Here is a 19664-nt window from a genome sequence, read left to right on the forward strand (position 1 = left end):
TTAAATCACTAGGTCCCTTGAGAAGAAAAGTAATATGTGTCTTCTTCTCCAAGTTTGTGAGGAATGAGGCATTAGTTAGCTGTATATGGGGGTCAGCAGTTCAGCTAAATGCTAATCCTGCAACGCTTGCAGATTTTGGATCAGTTAATTGCCAGAAAAACAAACCAGGACACACATCCACTCACCACACACACATCCACAGGCTGTCTCACAATTTAGTGAGCCTTCATGCCTTCATGCTTGTGCTCAAAACATGTTTAATAGGCAACAACTTCACGTACACTACCTACACTATAAGAATAATGCTGTTTATGCGAAGAAGACAGGAAATTTGACTCACAATTAATTTCAAAAGAGTTTGCTAACATCAAACATCAAGACCCAAATACTGTTTGCTACTTTTCTGCATGTATATTTATAACATCTCATTCAATCCACAACAAGGATATATGTGATGCTGCCTCACAAGATATTTTTGGAACAGCCCTTACGTCAGAGGTGTACCTACAATTCCCTAAAATGCAGTCTACGAAAGCAGGCTCGCTAGTTGTGGTAACAGAGCCATGATTTACATGCAATCCATGCAAATTATACTGTATCCTTGCTTGTTTTGACTTGAAAAATCTCTCTCAGCCTATCTCACAGTGGGATATCGGATGAAATGTCTCCTGTGCTAATGCCTGAAGCTCTGTAGCGTATTATCTTATGTTTTCCTTTCCGCTCTGTTATTTCTTTCACTGTCTGGAAGATATTCATGCCAAGCAGTCAAAAAAAAAAAAAAAAAAGGTTCAGTGTGTGTGGAATTTCTTCATCTTAGATTCTGTTTTATTTTCCTCCTAATTGTCTCTCTAATAATGAATTTTTATATGAAATGTGATATACAAAGTCTGTTGAAGGATTGTAAAGTTAATCTTTCTTTAACAAATCAAAGTAAAAGAACCTGTTCTGTATTTCCTTTCTTCCTCAAAAGAGCTTTCTTTAACAAAAATCCCTTTCTTGAGCAAAACCCAGACAAAGAATCATGTACTTGCCAGTATAGAAACAAGATGTTTTCGCCAACAGCTACATGTATGAACTATGATTTGCTACATGCTATTGCTAGTCCGTTACCTATAAATGGTATTGAGTGTGGCCATTCTTATTCTAGAGAGCATTTGATTGGACAAAATACGATGGGACATGAGTGCAGAATCAGTCATTAGATTTTTTGGCCCTTTTTTTCATAAAGAGAAAGACTGAAGCATTCCTACATAAAAGTGTTAAAGGTTAATTTATTCACTGTTTAGGAACTATCATTGTCTCGAAGCTAAAGGTGTGGTCACATTAGAGAAATTTCAACCACTATCTATTGTCAATAGTGTATCATTGTATAAAGCACAGATAATACAGAAGTAAACCAAGTAGCTGCTCAAAAAGCTTCCTGCTGGTCAACACAGTCACCAAATGTAACCCGCTGCAAAATCCTTGTGGTGAAATTTTTTGCCCTCATGAAATCCAAACACGTGCATTCCTATTGAAATTAAGAATTGAAAACCACGTTATTCATAACACGCCCTGCGGAATTTGGAGGCCAGGGCAACACCTTGAACTCTTGGTTCCTCAAACCATTCCTGAGCGATGTGTGCAGTGTGGCAGGGAACATATTATCCTGCTGATAGAGGCCACCTCCACCAGGGAACACCAGTGTCATGAGGGGGTGTACCTGGTCTGCAACTGTCACGGGTTGTGACCGAGAGACTAAACAAACGAATAACACGAAGATGATGAAGAGAGTTTAACAGGCTTTAATGCAATTTCCACAAGGTACATCCAAACACAACTACATATAGACGAGACCCGACAAAGACACACCAACTGAACAGAACTTAAGAAGGGGAGATTATGACACGCACACACCTGAACACAATGACGAAATCAAACCAGTGACCATGACGACAAACAAGGCAGGGAGAAACGGTGAACGAAAACAATCAGAGTTTTTGGTGGTGTGACTGCAACAATGTTTAGCTAGGTGGCACGTGTCAAATATACGTCCAAATGAATGGCCGGTTTCCCAGCAGAACCTTGACGACAGCATCACACTCCATCCACCGGATTGTTGTCATCCCACAATTGAATCCTGGTACCATCACTTCCCCAGGTAAACGGCACATACTGTACATACACTGCCATGTGCCATCCACGTGATGTAAAAGAAAACAAGACTCATTGGACCAGGCGAACTTCTTCCACTGCTCCAAGGTCCAGTTCCAATGCTCGCGTGCCTATTTTAGGCACTTTTGATGGTGAACGGGGGTCATCACCAATCTCTGATTGGTCTATCGCAGCAGAGTGGAATGCACTGTGTATTGTGACACAATCCTCCCGTAACCATCATTAACATTTTGTGTGACTTGTCTCACAGTAGACCTTCTGTTGGCCTGGACCAGATGGGATAGCCTCCGTTGCCCTTGTGCATCGATGAGCCTTGTGTGCCCAACACCCTGTCGCCTGTTGTGATTCATCCCTCCTCGGACCACTGTTAGTAAATTCTCATCACTGCTGACTGAGAGCAACCCACAAGCCTTGCCATTTCAGAAATACTCTGATCCATTTGCATTGCCACAACAATTTGGCCCTGGTCAAAGTCGCTCAGATCTGTTAGGAGATGATCAACGATATTCGCCTCACCTGTGACTGGTTATAATGTTTTGGCTCACCAGTGTACGTCACAATAAGAATGCCGACTTTAATGCTAAAGAATGAACATGTTCAACTAAATCTAAAATCTGTAAATCTAAACATCTGTCCGCATGAATTTAATTAGATTATCATTTGAAAAACAGGCAAAAAAACTCAGTTCTAAATGGCTGAAGTCACACATTATTACCATTAAACACCAAAAAAGGAGTCCTGTAGCAGCACACGATAACAAGCCAGGGTGGAAGCCTTATTTAGCCTCAGCCAACATGTTTACTTTCTGCTAACAAGCATGACATTAGTTACAAAACAATCAGACTTTATGATTCTGGAGGTGGGTAGAGCTTCCACACATGGGATGAGTTTTGTAAGGGAAAGTAAACACAAAACATGGCAGCTTTCAAACATCGTCACAGTAGCTGAAGCATTCAGGATTAAAAAGTAGCAAAGAAACATATCTAAACAACCACATGCTCATACCATATCCTGAATTACTTATCAAAAATTGGAGTATAATTCTGAACTGAAGACAGGAAAGACTTACGGAGACAGGTGTTTTCCACGAAGTCCTGTAGAAACTTCTCACACTCCTCTTCCTGATTCCCGCTACCTTTGCAGGAACACCAGGGGGAGATGGTGAAGTTTGAGTGACCTGAGTCAATGTAGTTAGGAGTCATGTCCGTACCTATAGGGAGAACAAATCAAACAAAATATGTAATTCTAGTAACTAATAATGTATATCACATTGAATTAGGTAATGAACGCAGGCATCAACATTACTTTATTTTCAGAGGTAACATTTCGAACAATTTCTTTATCTTTTTGTTATTTATCGTCTTGATCAATGAAAAATAAATATAAAGTTTTTAGTTTAGTTAATTATATTTTGATGTGCACAATGTTTTCTAAAAATGTTATATTATTAATTGAATCAATAATCAGTTAATATTAATAATTCATATAAAGTATTATAAATATTTAAAGTTATACAATGTTTGATAAAATATTAATAGTGCTTTTAACCCTCATGTTCTCTTGAGATTACATTTGTCAGTATATTATGCTATAAATTACAGTTCAAAAGTGTGGTGTCGGTGTGATTTTTTAAAATTTGTTTTGAAGTCTTTTACACTCTCCAAGGCTGCATTTATTTGATAAAAAATACTATAAATCTGCAATATTGTGAGATGTTATTACAATTTTAAACAACTTCTATTTCTACTTTAATATTTTTTCAATGCAATGTCTTACTTCAATACAAAACTGAATTTTCAGCATAATTACTCCAGTATTCAGTAACGTGATTCTTCAGAAATCCAGATTCGATACTCAATAAACATTTTCTTATTATTATAAATGTTGAAAATAGTTGCTTAATGTTTTTGTGGAAACCTCGATAATTGCTTTAGGATTCTTTTAAGAAAAAAATTTGAACAGCATTTATTTGAAATATAAAGGATTTGTATCAATGTAAAAGTCTTTACTGTCACTTTTGATTCATTTAATGCATCCTTTCTGAATAAAATTATTAATTATTAAAGTATTAATTTCTTTAAAAATTATTAATGTCAACATATTAATAGTAGTTTCAAAATGAACAGTTTTGTATTAATTGTATTATGTTAATGTGCGTTTCTACCTATTTCCACTCAGTTTTATTTTTAAGTATATGCTCTTTTCAGAAAAGCTATTCGGAAAAGTTATGTTGATTTTGTTTGGTGTCAGTTTGACCACAGCAAAAACATAATCTCGATAAATAACCTATGAAAATTCACTGCGTTTACTTCTGTTGTACATCTATATATCAAACAGAATTCTGAAAAACATTCTTTAGCTCACCGATGAGTCTGGTGTAAGACGCAAGGCAGGCCTGGTAGTCATCGTTGAGGCAGCTGCTGATGGAGTGAGGGGTCATCTGACAGTTTGTGTGGAAATCAGCCAGTCGTGACCTTGGCAGAAAAACACAACAGCATCAAGTCAACGTGAAACTACATGGAAAAACGAAATGCAGTCAGTCAATAGTTTTGCCTAGGGGTGAAAAATTGAGGAAAGTTTGTGCATGTGTGTTTATGCCTGAAGAGGCCAGCTGCAATACACAAAGGACAGAGTTTGAGTCTGTGCATGTTCAGAGGCATCTTCAGCTTTACACATCAATGCTTTTTCTTCAAGATAAGGGGAAACCATGACCATCTCTCTTTCTTTTGCTGTCTTTCATTCTTTCTCTCTCTTGTCCATTAGTTAGTCATCGTTGCTGACTGTGACCACAGCATGTTTGTGGTTCAGAGGCATCCTGGGGGTCAGGCAGGAGACAGGACATCCTCTCTGGAGCATAAGAGCTTCCACAAACACTTGAAATGTCTTCTTATAGTCATCTCTCTCTATATCTCAGCCTTTCATTCTCTGTCTGTGTAAGCAATTTGTTGTTGCAGAGAATTTTAAACATTGTCGGACAAGTTTACAGGAAATCTGGGAGCAGTGGCCGAACAAGTGAACAGACACAGTGGCTGTTTCTCAACACCCACAAACATCACCAGTCCAACCACACACACACAGTCCTCTGTCCTTTTCATATACGGTAGTCACTTCTTTGCTGTTTGGTTTGGCTATCTTATTCTGAACAGTCTATGACAGAACTGTGCATGATCTCGTTAGTAGTTGGTTCCAGCACACATATATTTTTCATACATTTCATTTAATTTCATTTCTCTTTTATTCTTTTCATGAAAATGCATTGTTTGTACTAATCACATACAATTCACTTAATTTTTTTTCCTTTACATTTCCATGATCAGAATCATTTTGCGTAGACATTTGCATAGACACGAATGCATTTGCATAGACACGAATGCATACATTAATAACATATTGACAACATCTAAAACATTTTATGAATGAACAACTGCATGGATCCTCGGGGTCAGAGGATATAGAATTTAGAATATAGAATGCTCACCAAGGCTGCGTTTTTAAAATGAAAATGATTGTTTTTATTAATTCAAAATGTCATTTATTTATGTGATGGCATTAGCAAATGTATTACTCCAGCCATCAGTATCAGAAATCATTCTAATATGCTAATTCGGTGCTGAAGAAACATTTATTATTATAAATGTTGAAAATAGTTGTGGAGATTAATATTTTTTGTGGAAACTTTTGTTGGAAGTTTAAAGAAAAGCATTTATTAGAAATATTTAGTTACATAATTTTTACTGTAACTTTTGATATGTGTCCTTGCTGAGTAAAAGCATGACAAAATCCAATCCAATCATGAACATACTTTATTAAACATACATATGTGGAGTGTGATTTTTGGACCATTGAGGATTTACAGGAGACTAAACAAGTGGTCAGTAAAATTATATTAAGGTAGCTACTTAGAAGAACTTGTTCTCAAACAACCCTACTATTAAACATGATTACAACAGTTGGCAGTCTTCATTATTCATTACTGTATTTTGCAGACATTATCTCAAGTCTTAAAATCTTTTCCTTCAAAATCCACTTGGCAAAGACGGTTGTTCGAGTGCCCTTTAGTGCACTCTAAAGTTCGAGTCAGACAGAAAGTACAGTTAGAAGTGGGTCTCTGTGGAATGCAGTAGCCTTCTACACTCCCAGCAGCATCCAGAGTGTATTTAAATCATACACCCTCCCTTCTTTGTAAATGCACCTTTAATTAGCATACCGCTAAAGACCCTGCTGTGATTTACATGTCTAATTACATCTGTTCTCGCTGCTGGAATCAAATGGAGAGGTGCAAAAAATATTGATGTACCAGTTGGGTTCCCAACATGATATTAATTCTTCAAAGAATAGGACCTGGAAGTCATAAAACTCCACAAAACTTTCCAAGCTCCCAGTTCTTACTTTCTTAACTATTGCACAATACGACAAACAGGCAAGATGTTTTATATTCTGTAATACATTTACCGTGTTTGTTTGTTTTTCAAAGCAAAACCCATGTCCAATAAAATAAATACTTGACAAAAGTTTGGCAAAAGCTAAGTTTATTCCAAAGCATTTACAGTACTGATAAATAATGCAAAAGTTCCCACTCATTGTTTGTTTCATCTTGAGTCCGATGTAAATTAATTTATAGTTACATTTGATATTGTACACAGTTTACTGGAAAATGGCGCATGGAACATTATTTACCTTACATTAGGGACTACAACAAGCAATCAATATTATAATATTTTTTAAATATTTATAAAAGCATTCTTTTTTAATTAAACCACATCAAAGTTGAATAATTCTTCTCCTTCTTCTTCTTATTATCATTATTATTACAGAGTGGTTTCTTAAAACCAAATAATTCGCAGATAATTCTGTGATCATTTTTTTATTCTGATGATGATTATGTTTTTTTTATTTTTTATTACTCCATCCATTTTGACCAGTGTGACACATTAATGCTGTTTTGATGTAGCAAATTCATAATAAACCCGGCTTTATCACATTCACAAAGTAATTAGCCAGTCCCAGAAATGTGGAGGCACTCTCTTCTCTCATGTGAGTTTGTGCTTTTATTTCTCAACGAGAAAGCGATGAGCTCAAGGGAGGCATAAAAAGACGCAGCCTCCCCCTTAAACAGTGTTATCTTAAAAGAAATGAGTGGTTTATACATTATTTGGACTTTTATTTTGTAATATGTTTTAATTTTATATTATTGATTGCTTTTCTGCCATAGTCTCTTGGAAATAAAACATTCCTGTTCTTCAGCTACATCCTCCTAGACGCTCATGGTCAAAGTGACAATTGATGGACACCCCATGTGTTCAGGAATTGAAATTGCTTAGACTCAATCAATAGTAGTATCTCTTATTCCCTCACGTACAGCTACAACTTTATACCAGGATGAAAGACTCTGAAACTGGGCCTCCTTCTCTTTCTACTGCATTAACCAGCTAATGAAGCAAATAATGCTTGTCTTATTTGTTCCATGTCTTATTTGTTCACTCGCTCTTAGGGTATTAGTTGTAATTTCCTAGCACATTGCACTCTTCCTTTTTGTTTCATTGTAATGATCCCCCCCAACCTCCCCCCTCCTAATTTTAGACATACTTTTCTCCATCTTCCTTATTTTACAAATGAAGTACTCAGCCTGCTAATGTGTTTAAACCAAAAGGATAGGGTTGTTTTGTGTTTTCATATGTCTTGGGGGAGCTGTTATGGTAACTGAAATGTATCTTATTAGCAGAGGAGATGCAAGAACCTACTAAACAGTGTGTTTTTGGAAGAGAGAAGAAAGCGAGACAAGATAGACAGAGACTTTAGCGTCAGGTTTTGCCTTTCAGGTAAGGGCAATATAACTGCTATAATTTACTGTTCACTTGAAGTTTAGAAAAGGCTTTCTTGGATTGTTTGGGCAGAAAGTGCTCTGGCATCAAGATAAAGCACATTTCACTTCTCGCCAGGACTCCTCTATTATACCTGAGCAGACCACTCACTGCTCAAATTACAGCCTGTCTGCCTCCGAAGGGTTAGAAAGGTCCTTTTAGATTCTTTATTCTCAGAGAGACCCAAAATGAGCATTTCATGTACACACACACAAAAGCATTGGACTGAGATTCATTATATATATATGAAAAATCTAACGCTTAGAAGTCAGTTTGTGTGGTAATGAATCTCAGTCCAGTGTTCTTCAGGCCTGTGGGGAATTCATATCTTTTAAACAATGCTTCTCGTTGCTATGGACGGCTCTTTTTCTAGAACATTCATATATACGTTGCCACTGCCGCTGACCCAGAGAGAGCAGTTAGGCTAGCTATGAAACAGCTTCACAAACCATCTTTTCCACCACACAGTATTGTTATTTCCGTGGTACAAATATTCAAATTATCACAGAAGTACTGAGATAAAAGTTTATAGTATGGATATAACACTGATGCGTTGATGTAACGATTGGTGCTTGCAATAATTATTGTATCGATCACATCGTTACGCCACGATGGCGACAAGTGAGTGTTGAAAGATTTATTTGTAATTGAATCATTCATTCTAGAGAATTGTTTTAAAAAAAAAAAACTGATTCATCCAGTAATGAAACAAGTGAAGTATTAATATGTGAGTCATTTAATCATTCATTCAAACCATTACAAAATATATATTCAAATTAATTAAATATTTAGACAGAACCTCTAGAAAATTGCATGCTATTTTGTTTAGTTGTCTGGTCAGAATTGTAGGAGAATCATGATCTCTATTTGAAACAATCAAACAAAAAAAGGGATTCTTAATTTATCCAGCATTGTGCAGCTCTAGTTGGCACTGAACCAACGACAGGCAGTTAGCATTTATCTTAGGATTCATAGTGTACAGTGGTATTTTGTGACTATTTATCATTTTATTATTTTACTATTTATTATATTTATCAGAAATGTCAAGAATATGAATGGGTCTATTTGCAAATGGTACTTATTTACCTAATAGTGAGAAGAAATGGCAAAATCTGATGGCATAGAGTCCAGGTTTTATTCAAACATCCAGTTGCTTTGCGACTAAAGATTAAAATCTGCTTTCATTGCACATGGACCGCCTAAATCTATGCCTCTCAATTGGAAAATGATGGAGTCACCCTATACTTGAGAATGAAAGAGCTCTCCTGATGCTGGCTTGAAGGACAAAGTACTGAGCCACTTTGAGACTAATGATTGACACTGAAAAACAAAAGGGCTCTGCACCTTTCGCCAAGAAAGCAATTGAAATGGTCCAATCTCTATTGAATTTCAGACTTATCGATGTTGAGGGCCATTACTGGGCCTTATTACGTTAGATTCGTCTTCCAACACCGAGGGGGGCATGTCCAGATTTATGGATTCACCCCAGAGAGAAACATTTCTCCTCATAGTATAGAGTAAACTTGAAATATTTTTACTTAAAAGCAGACTGATATGATTTGTGTTCTAGAATAGACATCATGTTTAATTGAACACAAATGAAAATGAGGCTATGAGGCTATAGACGAACAAGTCTGTTCAATAAGTTGTACTGACGCATATATTGGTATGGACTATTTCTTTATCCTGCACAAAAGAAGATATTTTGAGGCATCTTTGTTGTATTTGTCCATAGCACGATTACAAATGAAATAGTTGGAAAATAGTTCAAAGCAACAACAAAATCAGTCGTTCACATCTCTGAGCAATGAAACTAGTTTCATTCCTGAATGAATCAGGGTTTGCGAATGATTTGTTGAGTGAATGATTCCAATGGCTAACTCATAAATAAGAGAATGCGGACACTCTTAATAGCTACTTCTTTTAAAAAAGTAATTACTTTGCGATCATTTAAAAGTACATTCTATAGAGTGTGAATGTGTGCAGTATGAATGTAATGCTACATTCATCATATTGTCATTGTCATGTGACCAACCAACGTCAATGACTGCCATTCACAAATCCTCTCCATGGCCTCATGGAATAGTAAAGGGTCCATTTTATGCGCACCTCAGAATCTCGCCGGAAGTCATCCAATAACGTTTTGCCTATTGTTTTTTTCCCACACTGTTTTTCTGCAACTACAGTATAGTAGGTAAGTATGTGATTTCAGCCAGTCAATTTTTTGCTCATGAATGAATCAGTGCTTTTGAAATAATTGCCTGAATGAATGATGACACTATATTAAAAGCTACAAAACACAAGTTTTTGCTCTATCACCAAATACATCCCGTCCACAAACACATTAGTTAACTTAATATTTTCTCCATCTGAAGTCCTTACAAATATCTTGCTCCTCCTAGTCAGGGTTAAAGTGCAGAGAAGTGGGTCAGGGTACCCATGTTAAAATCGATCTGTTCTTTGCTTTCTCCCTGAGAGAGCCTATCCAGATCTCTCAAACAAATCAGATGCAGTGGAGGAAAAACAACAGAGTGGAGACTTCAAACATTTTGATGTGTCGCATCGATCCAGCTTCACATCTATGCATGAAAGAGCCTCTGAGCTGAACAAGCCAAATGATTTGATGCCCAAGTGCCTCCAATGACTTCTGTGTCTTTTATGGGTCTTCTTCCTCATCTATTGTGATATTTTCACACAGTATCCACAGAGGTTTTAGTTAAAAAATGTTGGTATTGCCCTCTTAAGTATGAAGAATGATTCTTAAATGCTCCATTGTTCTGGACATGTCTGTTCTGCTCAACCACTGTTGATCTCCACAATCTCCAGGTATTTGCCTACTCTCACTTCATTATTCTGTGTTTACAACAAATCACCTGCTTCTGTCATTACATGCACTCTGTTCCAAAACCCAGTGAGCTGCCTAAAGATGCATTTTAAGTAATCATTGGAATGCTCCCAACACAAATTCTGTTCTAGTCATCTGAATTATGTTGCCTATGGTAGATATAGTTTGGAAGTGTAGAATTCAGAATAATCACAATAATCAATAACAATAATCACAAATACCTTTAGTGGGGAAAATCCCCAAATGCATTGTTCCTAAAGGCCCATCCAAACCAAGGACAATAATAGCAACTATTTACTACAGAGCCCCTAAAGGGACCTTTGCAAATATAAAAATATAGACTTTCACGTGCTCATGAGAAACGTATCTCTTGCTCACGAGAAACTTTTGCGTGCGCACGAGGAACTATCAAAGGTCCCTTTAGGGGCTCTGTAATTTACACTTAGTGCAACGAAAATTCTGCAATTTACACTTAGTGTAAATATAATTTAACGCTATTTCATTAAGTGCAAAGACATTTTTTTTTGTTGCTATTTACACTTAGGGCCCTATCATACACCTGGCGCAATGTAGCACCAAGCAAGTGTTTTTTGCTAGTTTCAGTCCAGCGCAGTTTTCTTTTTCATGTCCACCGCCACGTTGTTTAAATAACAAATGCATTTGCGCCCATTTCACGAGTTCACACTTACGAATAATCAGAGAGTAAACGGTTATGCGTATTTGGCGTGCTGTCCGGGGGGAGGGCTCCGAGCTCGGAAATTGGGCCCGAACCCAGAGTACTCCCCCCCCATCTCTGGTTAGGAAGATGTGAGGAGATGGGGTGGTGGAGGGATGCTGAAAAACTGTCGAGGAATATGGGTGAGTCGACTGTGTATAGTTATAGGTTTTACTCATGCTGATTGAGTGGACCTGTTGATTACCGATTGATGACAGCTGGTTGGAATGACTTGATTGCTTGATCATTAGAACGTGTTCCTCCCGAACCTTGTTAATAAAACATAATTTGTTGGTCTGAAAACGAGGTGTGTTCAGGCGCATTGTTTGCGCAAGTGAAAGTCAATGGCACAATATATATTTTTTTGTTATTTAAAGAGTGCGTCCCATTGGCGGGTCCACAACGCGCATACAATCTGCACACAAACATGCCAAATATTTTAAATAAAAGGATTGCAATGTAAAAGATTACTATTGTGTACATAAAGATATGGTGGAATCCGGCTTGTCCCGTAGATGGTCTGCTTGCGCAGTTGTACCTCGCGCATGAGCAGTTCCGTTTGCGTTCTGGAGATGGGTTTGGTCATTCCACTATCAAATTCCGTCATGTAAATAGCGAATCCGCCATGGCGCAAGTGCAACTGGCATTTAAAGGGAATGATAGATTTGACTCTGATTGGTTTAACGCACGTAAATCCCAAAACACACCCATTGCTCATTAAGAGAATAGGGACAAGCCTTTTAGACCATGCGCCTGGCGCGCCGACCATTATTCACATCGTTAAACTAGCATAAGTGGATTCAGACACGCCCTAAGTGAACTTGTGATTTTAACTTAGATTGTTAAAATAGGGCCCTTAGCCTATAATTATAAAACTTAGCATTTATACTGCCTTATAATAAACAGAAGGTTAGAATCAGTTGGTGTCGACAGTAATATAGTTATAGGTATGAATTGGCCTTAACTGACTTAACTGACTGTCTGAATGTAATGCATTTTAAAGTAATTATAAATAATATCATTCTAAACTGAAAAGTGTGAAAATGGTATTTATTTACCCATTATGTTATGGGTAATTTTTTTATGCTTATTAGAATATTATCATGTTAGATTAGCAACATGCTAATGTCAAAGTGTATTAAAATTGTGAGTTGAGTTGCTGCCTATGTAGAGTAAATCATTCACTTATTAGGTTCCTTGATGGAAGATAAGTAACATCATCGAATTAAGATTAATGCTGCTTTCTAAGACACCCTGAGTAAGGAGCATCACTTATCACTCTTATAGCAATGCCAACCCATGTCATTCTCTTTGTCTCATTTCATTTATCTTCTTTGATACCACTTCAGCTATTTCAGATAAGATATGAACATGCCAAACAAACTCAACCACGAAAAAGAAGCTTCTCTTCCTCCCAAGGCCCAACCATCTCAATCCCTTCATCTCAATGTGCATACTATCCGTCCTAAATACTATGAGATTACAAGTGTGTCCCAAAGCATAGTATTTTGAAAAGAGTATGCCAAATGTCTCCAGATGGTCTACTATTTCTGGTAGATTTTCGAAGCGTTGATCTGTGCACACTCTGACGGCTGATATTGCCCACAACCCATTGCGCTTAGGATAAGGATTTGGTTCAGAACAACAAACACGACCTAACCTTTTAACCTGACGAAAAATGATTCTTCTGTAATGCGTTCCATCTGCAACAACACTGTGAACTTTTATAAAGATACGGATGTCACAACAGCAAAGCAGATAGGTTTGGCCATTAACTATTAAACGCATCATTTTGCAAAAAACATTAGCAGAAATCTCTGACTGGCGGATCAATCTGCTACTTGTTCTCCTTCCAATACGGTAGGAAGGCTGGTTTTAGTAGCGTAAAAGCAACAATGGATAATTCATCTCAGATCTTGAAATTAAACAAATCGAAACAAGAATGTTCAAACCGTAAAGAAACAAATGTATTATTTGACAAAGATTGTATGTCAAATGTATTTGAATACTGTTTAAATGGTGTAATATTTGTGAATTTGATTATGTAGCCTACTTATCCATTTTCTTGCGATTGCCGTCAAGATTACTCTCTGGTGCTGAGCACTTGCCGCGAGAGCCCGCCCACATGCTGTTCTGATTGGCTGTGGGTTTTGATTGATTAGTCGCGTCGCATCTAGTGTGGACAGACAAATTATTTGTCGCTGGATCTTATCGCATTGCGTCTGGTTAGGACACGGTGTGAGGATGTTAATGATGATTGACAGGCCGGTTTACGGTGACAGAATGCACGTAACTATGCGACAAAGCGCAATTACGATGTGATAGTTTGCTCACTCTTCTGCTACACACTCAAAAGTATCTACTTTTCCTTCACACAGAGTACATACTTTTAGGGTGTAGTATAAGCAGCTGAATTGGTACATAGTAAATGTCTTATCGTTTTAGATAAAGGTACACAGTAGCAGCCTCTAGGTATGCAAAAGCCCTGCATTATTACAGGTGACCTGGTTTTGTAAAGCACATTATGGTAACTGCTGAATCATGTTGCTTACACAACAGAAATACAACCAGGTCCTTCAATGACACCATTTTAATTCAGCTCCTTGTTTTTGTTTTTGTATTCTATGAGTGGGTTAAAGCAACTCATTCATCGGCAACAAAACTGCATTTACTACACAATCCATTGTGCATCCAAAACCCTTGACATTGTTTGACTTAATAGCCTCCGGTTATTTTCACATTACATCTTTACTTGAGTTTGTGCCCTGGAAGTTGCTGCCAGAATCATATTCATAACACTGTTTCTAGCCAGTGCAGTCAGTCACTGGCTTGGTGCCCTGCTACCTGCAATTCATTACCTAACCACACACCGCACTCAGACTGATGTGACTGGCTACATCCAATTTGGTCATCTTGTTTTCTTATCACTCCACATAAAGCCGTTCACTTGGCCAGGTCAAAAGAAATCTTTTCGGAATGGATATTCCATACTTTCCATTCTTCACCAGAATGCACTGTGATGAGCTTAGTAGAAATACAAATCAGTGGAAGACGCAAGTTGATTATATAGTTTTAAATGTTCAATACTGAAAAGTATTATATGTTGAATTCTGAAAAACATTGATCCCGTATTTGTATTGTGGTATTAGCTCAGTAGCAAACTAACCTTAAATCTCTAAAAATTGATTTTGAGTTGAGTCTCCTATGCCATTTATGAGCTTAGACTTTTCCAAATCACCATCTTTATGTTCCACTGCATCGCTTTTAGTTTTCTATGTAAACATGTAATAGACAGACATCTTCGACGATTGCTCTGCATCTCATTGCTTTTAGTATCCCCTTATGAAAAAGAAGCACTTGGTTCCCCCAAAAATGAAAATGATCCCATAATTTACTCACCCTCAAGCCATCATAGGTCTATGGCTTTTTTCTATTAGCCAAACACAATCGGAGTTATATAAAAAAATATAGTGGCTCTTCCCAGCTTAAAAATGAGAGTGAATGATACCTTGTTTTTTGAAGCCCTAAAAAGCACATCCATCCATCATAAAAGTAATCCATTCGGCTCCAGAGGGTTAATTAAAGCTTTCTGAAGTGAAGCGACGTGTTTTTGTAAGACAAATATCCATATAACTTTAATGACTGGCTTCTGGTAACAGCAGTACGCAAGTCTAGTAGAAGAGTGAGCTCTGTCTTTCAATAGAAATTAATTGAACGTCTTCTTAAATGCTTGTCAGTAAATTCAGTAGTTTTAACCATATTTCAAAGACAATAGAAGTGATTATAAAATAATATAAAAATATGTACTTAAGTCCTACTTAAGTGGTTCAAAAAAGTTCAGCTAATTGCATTTAATATACATTTAAACTATATTTAAACTGTTCACATTTAATATGAGTGTATTCTTTTTAAGTAGGCTATATCATTTCCGCAATAAGCACTGTTTAAAAGCATGCTAAAGTGTACTTCTTTTTCACAAGGGTCGTAAGAGCGCCACATTTATGTTAAGCTAAAACATCTAAAATGCTTGTGTTTCTTTTTTATTCTGTTGTGCTGCATCTCACCTTTATAAACACAAGAACACATTCTTAGTGAACAGCCCCTTATGTAGACAGCGAGCATCAAGCTGCACTACGCAACATCTTGTACAGTAAGTCATTGTGGGATTTTAGAGTGTCTTGTAATGTCAAGGGTCAACACGGAAAATTTGTTGATACCTCTGTAATTCACTTACCTCAGCTGCTGCAACATGCATATTTTAGCCTTTCTCTCACATCTGGAATTGCTGTTCAAAGATAAATAAACTCAGCAGTGGGACAGACTGCTCATTTGGCATGTTACCCGTGTTTGGAAAACACACCACATCCTACTAGCACGAAAGCCTGTCAGATCCATACTTCTCCAGCAGAACCATGACCTGGCTCCTATTGTCGAGGGATCGATAGCTAACCCTGTCAGTCTGTGCTTTATTTGCCTGGACTGTATGCTCGAAACCAGTCTTGACTGCTCCTATATTTGGCCTTCCACCAGTCCCCATCAAAACAGATAAACAACATTCCTGTACTATAAATCAGGGCTAAAAAAAAGTGCATGTTTTTGGGAGATAAAAAAACACACACTCAAGCAACTGCTTCGGATACTGTGCAAATGGACACCCAGAGTGCTAGATGGATATCCTTAAACTACATCCTTCATTCTGAGAAAAAAAATAGAAAAGAAAAATCACAACCAGTATCTGATTTAGCTTGTCACGACCGTCGGCAGTGTAGCGTCACAATAGACACAGATTCAAATCCGGAATGAAAATGGCAGGCTTGAAACGCTCCCAATCACAACAGTAAAGAGTAGAAGCTACAACAACAATCATCCTAAAACAGAGCTCTGAGAACTGGAGATACTGAAACACTTGATCTGACGGAACGGCTTGAGCAAAGCTAAGCGGGTCAGTCTGCTCGGGTTTGCAGGTTTTAGAGGGGTTTATGGTACTTGTTGTTTTTGTCAGGCTGGGGGTCCAGCTGACTGATCAGCTAAATGATCTGAAAACCAGCTAGACCAGTTCAAATCAGTTAAGACCAGAAATCTTTGCTGGTTCAAGCTATTTTTCCCCGTGACAATTATATAGACCATTTGGTCTGGAATGCACAGCCATTCGCCTAATTAAAAATCAATTAAAAAGCCATCATCTATGTATTACACCTGAGGATAATAACGGTAACATTAATCACAAAAATGACAGTATAAACAAACATATCAAAGAAATATAATCTCAATGAAACTGCCATTACATTTATACCTCCACAAATATAATTGTGGTGATACGGCCTCATATTAAAGTCCTTCTCACACCAAGAAAGATTACAATTTTAGTGTCCACACAAAAGTACAATAAAATATAAGCTGCAGTTATGTCTTATGGCACTTTAAATGCTTAAGCTCTTTAAAGTCAGGTGGATTTACCTTTAATAAAATCATAAAGTCTTGAGTCTTGCATCAAATACTGCATAAACAAACTCTAGATAAGTCAATTGAGGCAGTATGTGAACATTAGACCTTAATAATCATATCATATCAGTAGTCATGCTGCTTATTCAGCCTCTGAAAAATGAACTATGCCATGAACTTCACTAGGCTGAACTGCTTAAAATGCAGCTCCAAATGAAGAACGAGTTTTGCTAAAAAGCTCATTTATTCCACTGCAGAAACTATTACATAACATGAATAATACCAGGACTAGGATTTGGGCTAAAAAAACAAATGAAATGTGTTGTGTCATATTGACATAAATAGGGCATGGTTAGGGGCAGTCAACTCAAGCTCAACATGCTTTATGAAAGCAGGAATACTAACTACCAAAAAGAGAGGGAAGATGTAATGACATTAACCTTATCATCCATACACTATTTTTTTAAATAAATTATGTTAAAATTAAAGTACAGTAATACCTATTATGCATCAGGCATTTTGAGTAATGTGCATATATGTTTTTCCCCCCACAATTAAAACTACTCATTTTGTATATATTAGTTGTAATTAAATTGTAGTAAAGCATAACTTTAAGTGTATTTAGTGTACTTTTATGTGCTAAATTGGAACAACTTCAAGTGTGGTTAGTATATATGCCAGTGTTTGGACTAATTACATGCTTGATTAGTGCTATTAAAGTGTACTTTATTTGTGTTACAAGTGCATTACAAATTCATTATGAGTGTCTTCGAAACATACAAGCATATACCATAAGTCTATTGTATTTGAGTAAAAAGTATATGTTCAGTAATACATTTGGCTTATTCCAAATACTAAAAATTTCACAATTTGTCTTGGTCTTCAATAATGAAGACAAATTTGTCAATTTGTCTACATTTATTAATGTGAATTTATATTCAATATTAAATTCACATTAACAAACAAATATTACTTAAAAGTATTTTATACTATAATGATTAAAGTATAAGTGTACTTTCAATGTATTGTTACAATGATCATTCTTAGCACACAGTTAAAAATATACCTAAATATATATTTTAAGTAATGTGCAAATAAATACACTTTAAAAGAAAAAAATTCACTTCAAGTATATTTTTCTAAAATATATATATTTTTAAATATACTAAAGTACAATTATTTTAAAGTGTGTTAAAAAATAGGTAAAAGCATGATGCTAATATACTTTTAATATATGAAAAAATAGGTAAAAGCATGATGCTAATATACTTTTAAAATATTTAAAGATAGTACTTTTTTTTTTTTGTATATTTGCAATGTACTAATGAAAAAGGGAATATCTTTTAAATACAATAAAGTAGTAATAAAGTTTTTTTTTTCATTAGGGATTGTTTTTCTTAGCACCCCCTTTGAACGGTTGAGAAATAAATCCTGGAGCCGCCACTGAATAAATAAGCACTATACCGTAACCTGTTAACTGTATGTCAAAAGATTGCACACTATTCATTTTGGGGTGAACTATCCCTTTAATACACGTTTTTTATGGGTGAATTGCAAATTATTGACAACATTTATTATATTTACATATACACTGTCAATAAACATATGTGTTAAGTCATTGCATAAATTTCCTTCTAAGGCATCCAGGGATATCTAAAATCTAGATCTGGCAAATTAAGCCCAGAAAAAAAAGGACAGGAAATGAGGGGAAGAAGAAAGAGTAACAGGATCAGAAAATGTTCCAAGCCAGGATTCGATCTCATGTCCCACAATAACACAATGTACACGCATTTCAGATGCTCCTTGCCAAGACCCAGAGCCATTGACCTAAAGTGACCTTTGAAGGGAGGAGATACAGACAGTGAATGAGGCTATTGAGGCTATTGACCCAAACAGTGTTGAATCAGTGAGGTCGTGGGGCTGCCAACTGTGGCTTTAAATAGTCAAGCTCTGTATGAGCCCGCAGTGTCATTCATTACCCAGTTCATCTTGTATTCCTCTGCTCAGACAAAGCCATCCCTCACAGCTCCGATCGCAGCCCGGCCAATGAGAGATGATGTGAGGCCAATTTCCACTGCAATGGATTCAAGCCATGATGTGAGGACGGATGGGGGCTGTGGAGACGGATGGGGATGCAGGCTTATTGTTAGTCGGCCCGGTACAGTTGAAGCACTGGATTAGGCTGACTGTGACATTCATGTTTAATAATGCCAAACCAAACAGCGATCTGTCATTCAAGACGGCGAATTGATAAAAATGGAAAATGTGAATTCAGAGGAAATTATGTGAAAATAGTGTTGGGGCGTTTATATATAATATAATACATATTAGTAGTCTATTATAAAATAAAATACAAGTAAACCATAATTTGAATAAATGCAAGTATAATAAAAATATATAAATATAAAAAAATAAATAAGTTGAAATAATGGAAATTGATTTGACTTTAACAAACAGACTATCGATTAACAATCTTGGATAGTTACAGTAGGTCTGCTTATAGGTCTTAAACCGTTTATAGCCACAAATAAATTTCCCTACGGAGAAAATGAAATGCTACGAAAATAGTTTCAGTTATGACTTTTTTCACTTGTCTAATTCGTTTTGTTTCAAATACATTGTGATTTTTGTTGAACAAGATCTGTCA

At 36.5% G+C, this 19664-nt stretch overlaps 1 protein-coding gene across 2 annotated transcripts in view; it reads right to left on the bottom strand.

Annotated features, from left to right (window-relative positions):
• gfra2a (GDNF family receptor alpha 2a) overlaps positions 1-19664 on the bottom strand; it is a 79217-nt gene that overhangs the window by 12815 nt on the left and 46738 nt on the right. For both annotated transcript variants that reach the window (XM_079636481.1, XM_079636482.1), the window contains exons 5-6: positions 4519-4628; positions 3224-3364 (exon numbers count right to left, since the gene is read on the bottom strand). In XM_079636481.1, the coding sequence (XP_079492607.1) occupies positions 3224-3364; positions 4519-4628 (251 nt within the window). The remainder of the gene's footprint in view (positions 1-3223; positions 3365-4518; positions 4629-19664) is intronic.

This window comes from Phoxinus phoxinus (genome assembly GCF_949152265.1).
Source record: "Phoxinus phoxinus genome assembly, chromosome: 15".
Taxonomy (NCBI): domain Eukaryota; kingdom Metazoa; phylum Chordata; class Actinopteri; order Cypriniformes; family Leuciscidae; genus Phoxinus; species Phoxinus phoxinus.